Source organism: Perognathus longimembris, chromosome 17 (assembly GCF_023159225.1).
Source record: "Perognathus longimembris pacificus isolate PPM17 chromosome 17, ASM2315922v1, whole genome shotgun sequence".
NCBI classification, from domain to species: Eukaryota; Metazoa; Chordata; class Mammalia; order Rodentia; family Heteromyidae; genus Perognathus; species Perognathus longimembris.
The window spans coordinates 27,221,828-27,235,333 of NC_063177.1; the positions used below are offsets into that span (position 1 = coordinate 27,221,828).

General features: G+C 41.1%; 1 protein-coding gene across 1 annotated transcript in view; it reads right to left on the reverse strand.

Moving 5' to 3' along the window:
* Positions 1 to 264: 264 nt before the first annotated feature.
* Vmp1 (vacuole membrane protein 1) overlaps positions 265 to 13,506 on the reverse strand; it is a 95,457-nt gene continuing 82,215 nt past the window's right edge. The window contains exons 11-12 of the mRNA XM_048365023.1: positions 2,137 to 2,239; positions 265 to 913 (exon numbers count right to left, since the gene is read on the reverse strand). Coding sequence (XP_048220980.1) covers positions 770 to 913; positions 2,137 to 2,239 — 247 coding nt within the window. The 3' untranslated portion in view covers positions 265 to 769. The remainder of the gene's footprint in view (positions 914 to 2,136; positions 2,240 to 13,506) is intronic.

The window sequence follows — 13,506 nt, forward strand, 5'->3', positions numbered from 1 at the left end:
ATAGTTGGATTTGGCAAGGCTGCCCTTCAGTTGATACAAGCTAAAAGGAAGGGGAAAAAAATCAAATTGCTCAAGAAAACAAACACAATTTTGGAATGATCAAAGATGTCTTTATAAAGTTTTTTTTCATGTCTTCATTCTAAATATACAGAATAAAAAATGGTATACTCACTTATGAGACACCAAACAGATTTTCCTTATACTGTTTTAAAATTTAAAGATTAATCTCCCCAGAGGGTGTGCAATGCATCATAAAATGGCCTCTTTTTAAGGATGGGAGAGGAAACTTTGGGTAGGATGGCATATTAAATTGTACCATGATAGGCATGCAAGACTGTTATCCAATCTATATATAATTTATATACATTTTGATGACTTAGAAAAAAAACAAATCACTTGAGACAAGCCTAAAAAGCTCGACATATTTAACATACTTAAGAACTTTTTGTGTGGCAAGTATTCTCCAATTGTACCAAGTGGACCTTTTTAAAGTAATAAACAGAAGGCCAGTTTCTGTTAACTTTGTGGCTGAACATCACATTCACCCTAATAAAAATACAACATGGATCGAATTGAGGGTCAATACCTTACCTTAACACATAAAGGAAAAGTATGTCAGTGCAAAATAGGAACTAAACTGCTTTCAGGATAAACATTTTTTAAAATTGATACAGGTTGGAAAAGGGAATTTTCCTTCCTGGTTAAGAGTCCTCCCAATGTAAGGGAGAACCCATTCATCCCAATTTCTGCAGTTAAAATCTTCCTCTGCTTATTTAGTTTTCTCCTCTGAGTTCAACCGCTGTTGGATTCGTTTGGCATAACTTTGTGCCATTGAGTTAATGATAGACAGGATAAAGTAACACACCATCACCACGACCAACTTTTCAAACATCCAGGACAACCAGTTTTCTCCCTGCAGGAAAAGCAAAAAGCAAACAATTCAAATGAAAAGGCTTCATTCATTCAACAGTAAGTAGGGGACCACTTACAATGTTTTAGAGAAAATAATAAGAACTTGCAACTTGTAACCTAAACAAACACTTAGGCCTTTCTTCTTTCTTTCTTTTCAGTCTTGGGGCTTGAACTCAGGGCTTTGGCACTGTCCCTGAGTTTCTTTTGCTCAAGGCTAGCACTCTACCACAGCGCTACTTCTGGCTTTTTCTGTTTATGTGGTACTGAGGAATTGAACCCAGGGTTTCACACATACTAGGTAAGCCTGTACCACTGGCTACCACTAGGTAAGCACTGTACCACTAAGCCACATTTCCCAGCCCAGGACCAGGCATTTTTATACTTGGATGATCAAGATTTCACTTTGTTGGGCAGAAAGTTGATGCAATTCACAGTTTAGTGAGAAATGCAAATGTGAACTAATCTTTTGTCTTTTACTATGATCTAAGAGTAGTTATGAGATAAATTCTCTACTCTACAGTTGCGAAGCAGTTGTCAGGACCATTAACTGTTTTGTTTCAGTATTGAGAGTTAAAATATAACTGTAAGTTGTTTTTGGACAAGTGAGGGCAGCAAAGGGCCATGTGAAGAGTGTAAGGCTATTAAAAAGCAACTGCTTCCTTCAAGTTTCCCATTTCAGGCTATTGCTTACTTCCTCCAGTCACAGAACTGTTTATAAAAAAGCAGTCTTGGTTTAAGTTAAAGTCCCAAAGTTCAGCTATGTTAAGAGGAGCCTTGATTTATTTTAAAACAAACTCAAATGATTACTTTCTCACAAGTGAGATGAAACACAGAATAGGCAGCTATTTAAGTTACTTGAATCAAGTATTTTGTTATATGTTCCAAATTTTAACTTTCTAATTTAATCAAGCAGAAAAATACATCTGATAAATTGTTAAAATTAAGGCAATAATTCATTCCACATAATAGAATGGAGCCGTTATTTTTTTCTTCTACCTCTACTGTTGTTTTTGGAAGATACTCAGAAAAGTAGTTAACACCTTTTTCATTTGGTATGGTTTAAAACAAATTGCCCAGTAGAGAATAAGTGCATTCATGATGCCACAACTTCTGTTCGAAATGGCCAAGCATACTTTACTCTATCTACCTAAAAACCTGAGAGCCAAAAATTGAATTTTAACCTGGAACTGCCTGGGGGAGAAGAACTCAAGAGTAAATTCTCACCTGTGGGGTGCCCATATCCCTTTTGTGGTGAAGCTTCTGGCGCTGAGCCTCCAGGTATTCCTGGAATGGCTTCTGTAGGGAAGGACCGATGCCTGGGACAGCACTGGAAGCAGAGCACAGCAGCACCCGGAAAGGACACATTTGGGAAGAAAAGCAGGAGAAATATTAAAAGAAAACCCACTTACCACCTGGACTCAAAAAGCAGAAACAGGATAAAAAAAGAAAAAAGAGGAACAGAATATAAAACAATCAGTTGTCAAAATCCCATGAACTCTTCTTAGTGGATGAAAAATTCTTCGTTTAAACAGCTCCTTAAAGTAGGAAAATCTCTACCATTAACATGTCTGAGAGAAACTAAAAGCTGCAGTCAGGAGCCACTTCTAAAGCACAAGAGTGCTCAAAAGTGAAGCCAGCACAGCCGACAGTGCATTCTTGGGGCTGCACACTTGGGGCTGCACAAAGAATAAAATGAATGACTTCTCAGAAGTCCCACATTTATCACCACCAGTTCCTGTAAGAACTGGTTTGAACCGATTAATAAGGAAATGACTTACGCTTGTGTCATCCTCAGTTAAAAAAGAAACTGCCCGCCCTCTCTCCAGCCCTCTCACAGACTCGTCCCATCTTCTCTGAGGGGGAGGTGCTTTCTCAATCTAAGTCCTTATTAGGACAATCCGTGCGTCATCCTTATCCAAAAAGAATGCATTAGCAAATTTGGGAGGCACCTCCCCCTAGTCAGAAGTCAGTGATTAACAAAGGAACAAAGAGGAACTATGAACCTTGAATCATTACGTGGTTTATGGTGGATGGTTTGCACAGGAACTCCTGTACATTACTAAACAACTTGTTCTGAGATGACCGGGACAGAGATCTTTGATAAGAGCTGTACTTAGAGCTCTCCCTCACCCAGCATATGTGGAGGCAGTGCAGTTAAACTGGTTGGGCAACTACAGCTATCAGGTACCTGTTATAGATATATTGCAGGCATTTTATAAAAAGGTAATTTAGGACAACTTAGAAAACCAAACATTTTCTCATTTGTCACACAATGGCAAAAAGGCAAGTAAATCCAATCTCTTTCCTTGGGCCAGAAGCATTCCCAGCAGTGCCTAATGCTCTCCCTAAAGGTATATTGACTCAATTAACTTCATCTTTTACTAGGAGAAGTAGGCTGCTGCTTTTGAATCAGGATTTTTACATTTTCTGTAATACAAATCAGAGGAATAAAACAGAAAGGCTTAAAAAAAACATCTTTACCAAAGCTAACAAGTTCCTCATTCTTGACTGACATTTTTCTTTGATCTTATTACCTTCTACTACCAAGGGAGATCCTAGTTTGTATTCATGCTATGGAATAAAACCCAAAATAGTACAAGAAAGTCTCTGCCCACAGGAACTTAAAATCATTATGGGAATTAAAAATCATCTCTTTGATCTGTGAACAAAGGAATTTACAATCCAAGATTAAATATTTTGGTACAGAAGATAAACATTAAAAGAATTGGAAGGAGAAAGCACAGATCTGTGTGAGACGGCATGCTCTAAAATGTACTTTAACGAGTACTGAAGGATGTGCAAAAAGGCTTGAGGAGACATACAGGAAAGGGGAGGCAGCGAGGAAGATACCAGAGAAGACCTGGACAGAAACAAAAGACAGAAAAGGTGGGCAGACTAAAGCTGTGTCTGAACTGTGGTACTGTTAACCAGTCATGATTCTAACTACAAAGGAACAACACAGGAGCTTTTCCTGGAAGAGAGATTTTCGTTAGCAGTACAAGTAACTTCTTTCTTTTCTTTTGCCAGTCCAGGTGCTTGAACTCAGGGCCTGAGCACTGTCCCCTGCTTCTTTTTGCTCAAAGTTAGCACTCTACCACTTGAGCCACAGCGCCACTCCTGTCTTTTTTCTATATATGTGGTGCTGAGGAACTGAACATAAGGGCTTTATGTATGTAAGGCAAGCATTCTACCACTAGGTCATATTTCCAGCTCCAAGTAATTTTTTCATATAATACAGATGGAAATGCCAGTAGTTCATACATTTACACTAGCAACAAATGGCATGAGCATAAAAGAAATTATAGTAAAATACATGCACAAAAAGATCCAGTTTTAAGAAGATCAGTATGGTAGCCAGGCACTGGTGAGTCATGCCTGTAATCCTAGCTACTCAGGAGGCTGAGATTGGAGGATCGTGGTTCAAAGCCAGCTCGGGCAGGAAGAAGCCCATGAGACTCTTATCTGCAATTAACCACCTGAAAACCAGAAGTGGTGCCGTAGCTCAAGTGGTACAGCACTAGCCTTGAGCTAAAGAGCTCAGGGACAGCACCCAGGCCTAGAGTTCAAGCCCTACAACTGACCAAAAAAAAAAAAAAATCAGTATCCAAAGTAAAACTTAATCTGTTGGGAGCAGCTATCTGCAGGAGGAGAGAGGGTAAATGGAGAGGATGACTATGGTTGAAGTATTTTATATGCATATGTGAAAACAGAACAATGAAACCTATAGGAATTGTTTTAAGAGTAAAGGGGGTAGGGGACACAGGAAAGTGGTAGAGGGAGTGAAGTTGATGCCATGTATGGAAATGTCCCAAGGAAAGTTCCTAGTGTAACTAATGTATGCTAAAAAATAATCTTAGTGGGGCTGGGAATATGGCCTAGTGGCAAGAGTGCTTGCCTCCTACACATGAAGCTCTTGGTTCAATTCCCCAGCACCACATATATGGAAAACGGCCAGAAGGGGCACTGTGGTTCAGGTGGCAGAGTGCTAGCCTTAAGCGGGAAGAAGCCAGGGACAGTGCTCAGGCCCTGAGTCCAAGGCCCAGGACTGGCCAAAAAAAAAAAAAAATAATCTTAGTAAAAAGCTTTCTTTCGGTAAGTCAATTTGTTCAACCTTATTTAATACTCTGTCATAATTTTTTTTTTTTTTTTTTTTGGCCAGTCCTGGGCCTTGGACTCAGGGCCTGAGCACTGTCCCTGGCTTCTTCCCGCTCAAGGCTAGCACTCTGCCACTTGAGCCACAGCGCCGCTTCTGGCCGTTTTCTGTATATGTGGTGCTGGGGAATCGAACCTAGGGCCTCGTGTATCCGAGGCAGGCACTCTTGCCACTAGGCTATATCCCCAGCCCTCTGTCATAATTTTTAATCATCAAAGACACCCATATCATTCTTAAGGGAAAGACCTAAATATTAGAAAAATTTTAATTTTTCTTGTTGAGGGAATGAAGAAGGATCAGACAAGAATGATTGTAGATTTTAACCAAAACTATCAAAAGGAAAAATTGATCTAATCTACTTTTCTCCTTACTGGACACATTTTTCTTTTCTTTTTTATGCCAATACTGGGCTTGAACTCAGGGACTTGTACTTTTGCTTGGCTTTTCCCCTCAAAGCCGGTATTATACCACTTGAAACCCATATCCATTTCTGGCATGTTTGCTAGTTAACTGGAGGTAAGTCTCTTGGATTTGTCTGTGTGGGCTGACTTTGAACCTCCATTTTCAGATCTCAAGACTCCTAGTTTGGACTAGAGAAGTGAATCACTGGTGCCTACCATTGTTAGGAACTTTTAAGAAGACAAAAAGTTAAAAAATAAGTCAGAAAATGAAATGAAAGTTGTAGAAAAAAATGAAACTGCCTACAAAACACCAAATCCACTCAAAATCAGTTAAATCAGTTTCCAGCTGGGCGCTGGTAGCTCACACCTATAATCCTACCTACTCAGAAAGCTGAAATCTGAGGATGGAGTTTCAAAGCCAGCCCTGGCAAGAAAGTCTAAGAAACTCTATTTTCAATTAACTACCAAAATGCCAGAAATAAAGCCAGGACAGTGCCCAGGCCCAGGACGCAAGTCCAAGGGCTGGCACCAAAAGAAAAAAAGAAAACTAGTCTCACAGGCATGAAAAGAAACTGTACCTGGAAACAAAGACAAACTTCTTGGGAATCCACTCAAGGGCTGGGAATATGGCCTAGTGGCAAGAGTGCTTGCCTCGTATACATGAAGCCCTGGGTTCAACTCTCCAGCACCACATATACAGAAAATGGCCAGAAGTGGTGCTGTGGCTCAAGTGGCAAAGTGCTAGCCTTGAGCAAAAAGAAGCCAAGGACAGTGCTCAGGCCCTGAGTCCAAGCCCCAGGACTGGCAAAATAAATAAATAAAAAAAAATAAAATCTTTGTTAAAAAAAAAAATCCACTCAAGGGCTGGGAATGTAGCTTAGCAGTAGAGTGCTTGCCTAGCATGCATGAAGCCCTGGGTTCGATTCCTCAGCACCACATAAGCAGCTCTGTGGCTTAAGAGGTCAAGTGCTAGCCTTGAACAAAAGAGGCCAGGAACAGTGCTCAGGCCCTGAGTCCAAGCCCCAGGACTGGCAACAACAACAACAACAACAACAACAAAATAAAAATCCACTCAAAATAACATTGGAAAGAAGTATGTTAAGAGCCTTGACTGATTTGCAAACAAAATCTATGGTTTCTCTATAGTTTTCAGGGTATGTCTTTTCTTTCTTTCTTTCCTTCCTCCCTTCTTTCTTGGATGTGGGGCTTGAACTCAGGGCCTGGGCATTGTCTCTGAGCTTTTATGCTCAAGGTTATGCTCAAGGTTAGCACAGCTCAGCTTCCTCCTATATATATATATTTTTAATACATATGCTATTGTGCTTCTGGAAATCACTTATCAGTATAAAACTTTCTTCTTATTTCCTTATAAAGGTTTGCATTACTTTCTGTTCTCATAGCCAGAAAATCTTCCCCAGGAAGCAGGACAATTGGCAGAGGTTGTATACAGAGTGGGTGGAGTGATTATTCCTGTTTTTCACAATGGTAAATTCTCCTTTGTTGGTTAACACAGAGCACACACCCATTCCAAGCAGGCTAGAATTCATGGATCATTATTATTCCCATTTGTCAAGGACTCCTTACAATCCTGTAAGTCTCCAACAGGTTGGTTCACCACATATAAAAAACATATTTGAATTTCTTCTCCATCATGGAGTCATTAAACTCAGTCTTGCTACTTGAAGATCTGAAATTTATCTTAAACTTGTCATGATAAGAACTACATTGATTTACTAGGCTTAATTCCAGTAAAAGGAGGTTGAGTCAGAAAGACCAGAAGGGCTGGGAATAAGGCTTAGCAGTAGAGTGCTTGCCTCATATGCATGAAGCCCTGGGTTCCATTCCTTATACCACATAAACAGAAAAAGCTGGAAGTGGCTCAACTGGTAGAGTGCTAGCCTTGAGCAAAAGAAGCTCAGGGACAGTGCCCAGGCCCTGAGTTCGAGCCCCAGGACTGGCCAAAAAGAAGATCAGGAGTTCAAAACCAGATTTGGCTACACAGGGAGAACTTGTCAGAAATACAAAACAAAAATATACTGATTTGCCCTGTCTGGTCTTGTATTTACAGAGGCACACATAAGGGATAAGTGGCTGAAATACCAATGACTACTACAGAGGTTATTAATAAAGTAATATTTTCATTTAACCTAGGTATTAGTCCTTTCTCCATTATTCTTTTAAGGAACTTAGCACTAATGTGAACATGTAAGTTATATTCACTTTCCTAAAAATCAGATCACTAAAAGCTTTTAAATGAGAAATATAATTTTAGGAGATGGGTCAGGCCAGGGTCATTAGTAAGAGAAAGAGAAAGCCAGACTATAATGTCGTCCATGCCTGTAACTCCAGCACTTAGAAGGCTGAAGATTAAGTGCTCCAGGCCAGTCTGAGATACATAGTGAGATTCTGTCTCAAAATAAAACAAGGATGAAATCATTTTTTTAAAGTGCTGGGGACAGAACCCAGAGTCTGGTACATGCTAGGAAAGTACTGTACATACCACAGAGTGATATTCTAAGCCCTAAAATATCTGTTTTTTTTTTTTTTGTCAGTCCTGGGGCTTGGACTCAGGGCCTGGGCACTGTCCCTGGCTTCTTTTTGCTCAAGGCTATCACTCTACCACTCGAGCTACAGTGCCACTTCTGGTCGTTTTCTGTTTGTGTGGTGCTGAGGATTTGAACCCAGGACTTCATGTATGCAAGGCAAGCGCTCTACTGCGAGGCCATATTCCCAGCCCTAAATTTAAGGCTTAGTTAGCAGGCCAAATCAATGTATGACTGTTAGGTAATATACCTAAAACGAGAGAAAAGGAGAGAGACAGTTTCTGCAAAAAAACAAGCTGGGTATCTATCTCCTTTTTCTCCTATAATGAAGGACTATAGAAAAAGAGCCTTTTGTAGGTGTGTGTATGTGTGCATGCAAGTAACAGATCTTGAACTCAGGGCCTCAGGATCTTAGTTGGCTTGGCCGCTTTGCTTTAGCAATTTTGAGCCAAACTCAGTCCAGCATTTTGCTGGCTAACTGGAGGTAGAACCTTCTTGAAGACTTTTCTGTCCTGGCAGGCTTCAAACTGCAGCTTTCCAGGTTTCAGCTTACTGAATAGCTAGGACTACAGGAGAAAGCCACCCATGTCCTGCTTAGAAAGAGACCTCAATAGATAGAAACCCCATGCCCACAGTTACAAACTTTTTTTTTTTTTGGGGGGGGGGCAGTCCTGCGGCTTGAACTCAGGGCCTAGGCACTGCCCCTGAACTTCTTTTGCTCAAGGCTAGTACTCTACCACTTGTGCCACAGCACCACTTCCGGCCTTTTCTGTTTATGTGGTATTGTGGAATTGAACCTAGGGCTTCATGCATGCTAGGCAAGCACTCGACCACTAAGCCACATTCCCAGCCCACAGTTACAGCTTTTAATTAAAAGGTGTATCAAGGGGCTGGGAATATGATCTAGTGGCAAGAGTGCTTGCCTCGTATACATGAAGCAGGTTTGATTCCTCATCACCACATATATAGAAAAGGCCAGAAGTGGTGCTGTGGCTCAAGTGGCAGAGTGCTAGCCTTGAGCAAAAAGAAGCCAGGGACAGTGCTCAGGCCCTGAGTCCAAGCCCCAGGACTGGCAAAAAAAAAAAAAAAAAAAAAAAAGTTTATCAAGGCTTTAAGAATTTTGATGATTAAATGAGAGTTTCTGGATATAAACCAATAAATCAGTTTATCTTCTTGAACCAAGGAATTCCTCTGTCATCTGAGATTTGGCCTAGATGCATAGTAAGGGTAGAGTTCTAAATAAAAAAAAAATCTTCTTGTTTTCCCCTCTTTGAGATGATGGATCTCAGGACTGCCTATAACTCTTGTTTTGTTTTTTGCCAGTTCTGGGGCTTGGACTCAGGGCCTGAGCACTGTCCCTGGCTTCTTTTTGCTCAAGGCTAGCACTCTACCACTTGAGCTACAGTGCCACTTCCAGCTTTTTCTATATATGTGGTGCTGAGGAATCGAACCCAGGGCTTCACGTATAGGAGGCGAGCATTTTACCACTAGGCCATATTCCCAGCACTGCCTATAACTCTTGATCCTTCTGACCCAACTTCCTGAATGCTGGTCTTATATGCATGTATAACCCATGCTTGGTTAAAATTGTCCTCTTCAAACTGAAGCCAACAGACTCTTCTGAAGAGAATGAATGGTTATACTTAGAATAAAGGTAGGACCTATTTTTAGAGATGAAATACAAACACCTTCCCATCCAACTCCCATTACAAGCTGGTATTTTTTCTATACCAAAAAAAAAAAAAAAGGGATATTTTCCTTTTTTGCTAAAAACCTTGTAAATAAATCTGTTTTTAGAAATGTGTCCATTTGTGGGCTGGGGATATGGCCTAGTGGCAAGAGTGACTGCCTCATATACATGAGGCCCTGGGTTCGATTCCCTAGCACCACATATACAGAAAATGGCCAGAAGTGGCACTGTGGCTCAAGTGGCAGAGTGCTAGCCTTGAGCAAAAAGAAGCCAGGGACAGTGCTCAGGCCCTGAGTCCAAGGCCCAAGACTGCCCCCCCGCCCCCCCAAAAAAAGAAAAAAAAGAAATGTGTCCATTTAGTCATCACAGGGTTAAATTTTTCTCCTCAATCCCCAGGCAGTAATCTAAATAGGCTTAACGTTAGTATTTTAATGAGTTGTCATTTCCTGTCTGATAAAGATTCTCACAGTATTTAGCCACCAGTTTCCTTGGGGACCAACCAGTACTACAGCTCTGGTCATAGTGACTCAGAATGGACCTCAGACTCTAGGCCTGATTCAACTATGACAGATTGCCCTCTACATGAAACTGTCTTCCTGAGGAGACTGCTCAGAAAGGGTGGCAGTTTATCCTGGGCTCTTTCTGAGGAAACCAAAGGCTGATATATTTTGCTGACTCTCAGTATTTACAGAGCCTCTTTGGGCTCAAGGCTAGCACACTAACACTTGAGCCACAGTGCCACTTCCTGGAGTTGTTTTCTATAAGAACCAAGAATGGAAGTAAGACCTTCTCATAATTAGCAACTACTCTGAAATATGTTATCACTAAAGAGTAGCTCCATAAAACAAAATCTCATTTCACAATGCAGGCTTGCTCCAGGTTCAAGATCATATAGCTCATTCTGACCATACATATTCCATAGAGTGAGGAACAAGAGATTCAAACACTTAAATTACTCACAGTTAAAATGATCTCTCTTGCCATAGGCAAGTCCCTAAGGTCAAACACCAAGTTAATTCAGAAACAGAAAACAGCAAAGAAGAGCATGGAACATTCTGTATCTGGCAAAAAGTCTCTGTTCCAGCTAAACCCATCCCCCAGCACTGAAGTTCAATGATTGAGTTATGGAAACTTTTCTTGTGTGGTAAACTGGGGACTTTGTTTTCCAATAAGACTCTGGCAATCTGACAATGAGCCAATGTTCTGCATATGGTTTGTTGCAAGTCATATGCTTAATGTTATTTTCTGGGAATTCTCATCTCCTACTTGGTGAGAATATGAGAACATTTCATTTTAATCAGGATTTTTTTAAATGTTAGGTTTGGTGATATTAAAAAATCCGTGCATTTCTCTCAATGGAAAAGGTCTAATATTAAATAAAACTTAGTCTTAAATAAAAAACCAAACCAAACCAAACCAAAAAACACCCCACAACAGATGTAACAGTGCATGTTAACCTGTAAAGTTTCCTGGTTCTTTGGTTCTATCCCCTTAAAAACATTCATAAGTCCTTCCTTCCTTCTTTCCTTCCTTCCTTCCTTCCTTCCTTCCTTCCTTCCTTCCTTCCTTCCTTCCTTCCTTCCTTCCTTCCTTCCTTCTTTCCTTCCTTCCTTCCTTGCCAGTCCCAGGGCTCTCTGGGTCTGGGTGCTGTCCTTGAGATTCTTTTGCTCACAGCTACTGTTCTACCACTTGAACTACAGTGCCACTTCTGGTTTGAGTATTTTATTGGAGATCAGAGCCTCACAGACTTTCTTGCCCAGGCTGGCTTCAAACAGCGGTCCTCAGATCTCAGCCTCCATACCAGCTAGGATTTTAGGCATGAGCCACCAGCACCTGCCTTTCTTTATTTTGCCTTTTCTCTTACCACCTGCTAAATATACATAAGCCAGAAGGTATTTCCTATAGTCTAATTTCTCTCAGAATATGTAATTCATTACCTAGTGACACTGGCAACTACTTTTCAGAATTGGCCAAGAAATCTATTAAATACAATTGCAGGATGGAAACTATTTAAATGGGAGGGACTATATTCTCTCTGGGACCTATGGACTTCTATACAATAATGTACTATATTAAAAATAGCACATGCCAAAGATATACATAGCGTATCATATGGAGTAGCTAGGCCCTTCACATTTACATTGAGAATAGGAGCCATTTGGGGCAATCATCAGAATAGCATTTAAACCTCTATAAAACTAATACTAAACATGATTACTAGAAGTGTGAGTGTCAACAGTAATTCTTTCTAAGCTCCCTTGGAAAAAATAAAGAGCCAGACCCAGCAAGCCACAGGTATACCTATGGTGCTAATTTGCCCCCTGAAGTTGTACATTTTCTGATCACTAAAAGGCAATTAGATGGGCTGGGAATGTGGCTTAGTGGTAGAGTGCTCACCTAGCATGCATGAAGCACTGGGTTCGATTCCTCAGTACCACATACACAGATAAAGCCAGAAGTGGTACTGTGGTTCAAGTGGTAGAGTGCTAGCTTTGAGCAAAAGAAGCTTAGGGACAGTGCCCAGGCCCTGAATACAAGCCCCACAACTGGTAAAAAAAAACAAAACCCAATTAGAAATAAACAGTGATAATAAATATAAGATGTAAAAAGGGCCCACTCTGTTAAAAGAGTATTTTTTCCTCAAAAAATATCCATATAGTAGCTAGGCATGGTGGCAGAGACAGGAGGATTGCAGTTTGAGGTTAGCCTAGAGACAAGTTAGAAAAGTTAGCCAGACCCTGTCTCAAATATAAGCTGAGTGGTAGTGTTCACCTGTGGTACCAACCACTTAGGAGGCCAAGGTAGGAGAATTGTATTGCAATTGACATTATCTGAAAAACAAATCACAGCAAAAGGACTGGAATGTGACTTAAATAGGAGTTTATGCCTAGTAAGTCTGAGTCCTTCAGTTCAATTCCAGTAGTATCAAAAAAGAAAAGAAGGGCTGGGGATATAGCCTAGTGGCAAGAGTGCCTGCCTCGGATACACGAGGCCCTAGGTTCGATTCCCCAGCACCACATATACAGAAAACGGCCAGAAGCGGCGCTGTGGCTCAAGTGGCAGAGTGCTAGCCTTGAGCGGGAAGAAGCCAGGGACGGTGCTCGGGCCCTGAGTCCAAGGCCCAGGACTGGCCAAAAAAAAAAAAAAAAAGAAAAGAAAAGAAGAGAAGAGAAAAGAAAAAGTATTAGTATAATCTTGATAAAAAGCCTTTTCCCTAGCTGGAAAACATTTTAGTGATCAAATAGTGAAGTAGGGGCTGGGGATATGGCCTAGTGGCAAAGAGTGCTTGCCTCGTATACATGAAGCCCTGGGTTCAATTCCCAAGCACCACATATATAGAAAATGGCCAGAAGTGGCGCTGTGGCTTAAGTGGCAGAGTACTAGCTTTGAGCAAAAAGAAGCCAGGGACAGTGCTCAGGCCCTGAGTCCAAGGCCCAGGACTGGCAAAAAAAAAAAAAAAGTGAATTAAGCCAGGTGTTGGTGGCTGTAATACTAGCTACTTAGGAGGCTGAGATCTGAGGATTGTGTTTCAAAGCCAGTCTGGCATGATAGACCATAAGACAAACTACCAAAAGAATGCCTGTGTAAACACTACAACCAAAACCAAAACCAACAAAAACCATGTTAAATATGCTGTTGTGTAAGGGCTAGGAATACGGCCTAGTGGTAGTGCTCACCTAGCATGCATGAAGCACTGCACTGGGTTTGATTACTCAGTTCCACATACACAGATAAAGCTAGAAGTGGCGCTGTGGCTCAAGTGGTAGAGTGCTAGCCTTGGGCAAAAGAAGCTCAGGGACAGTGCCC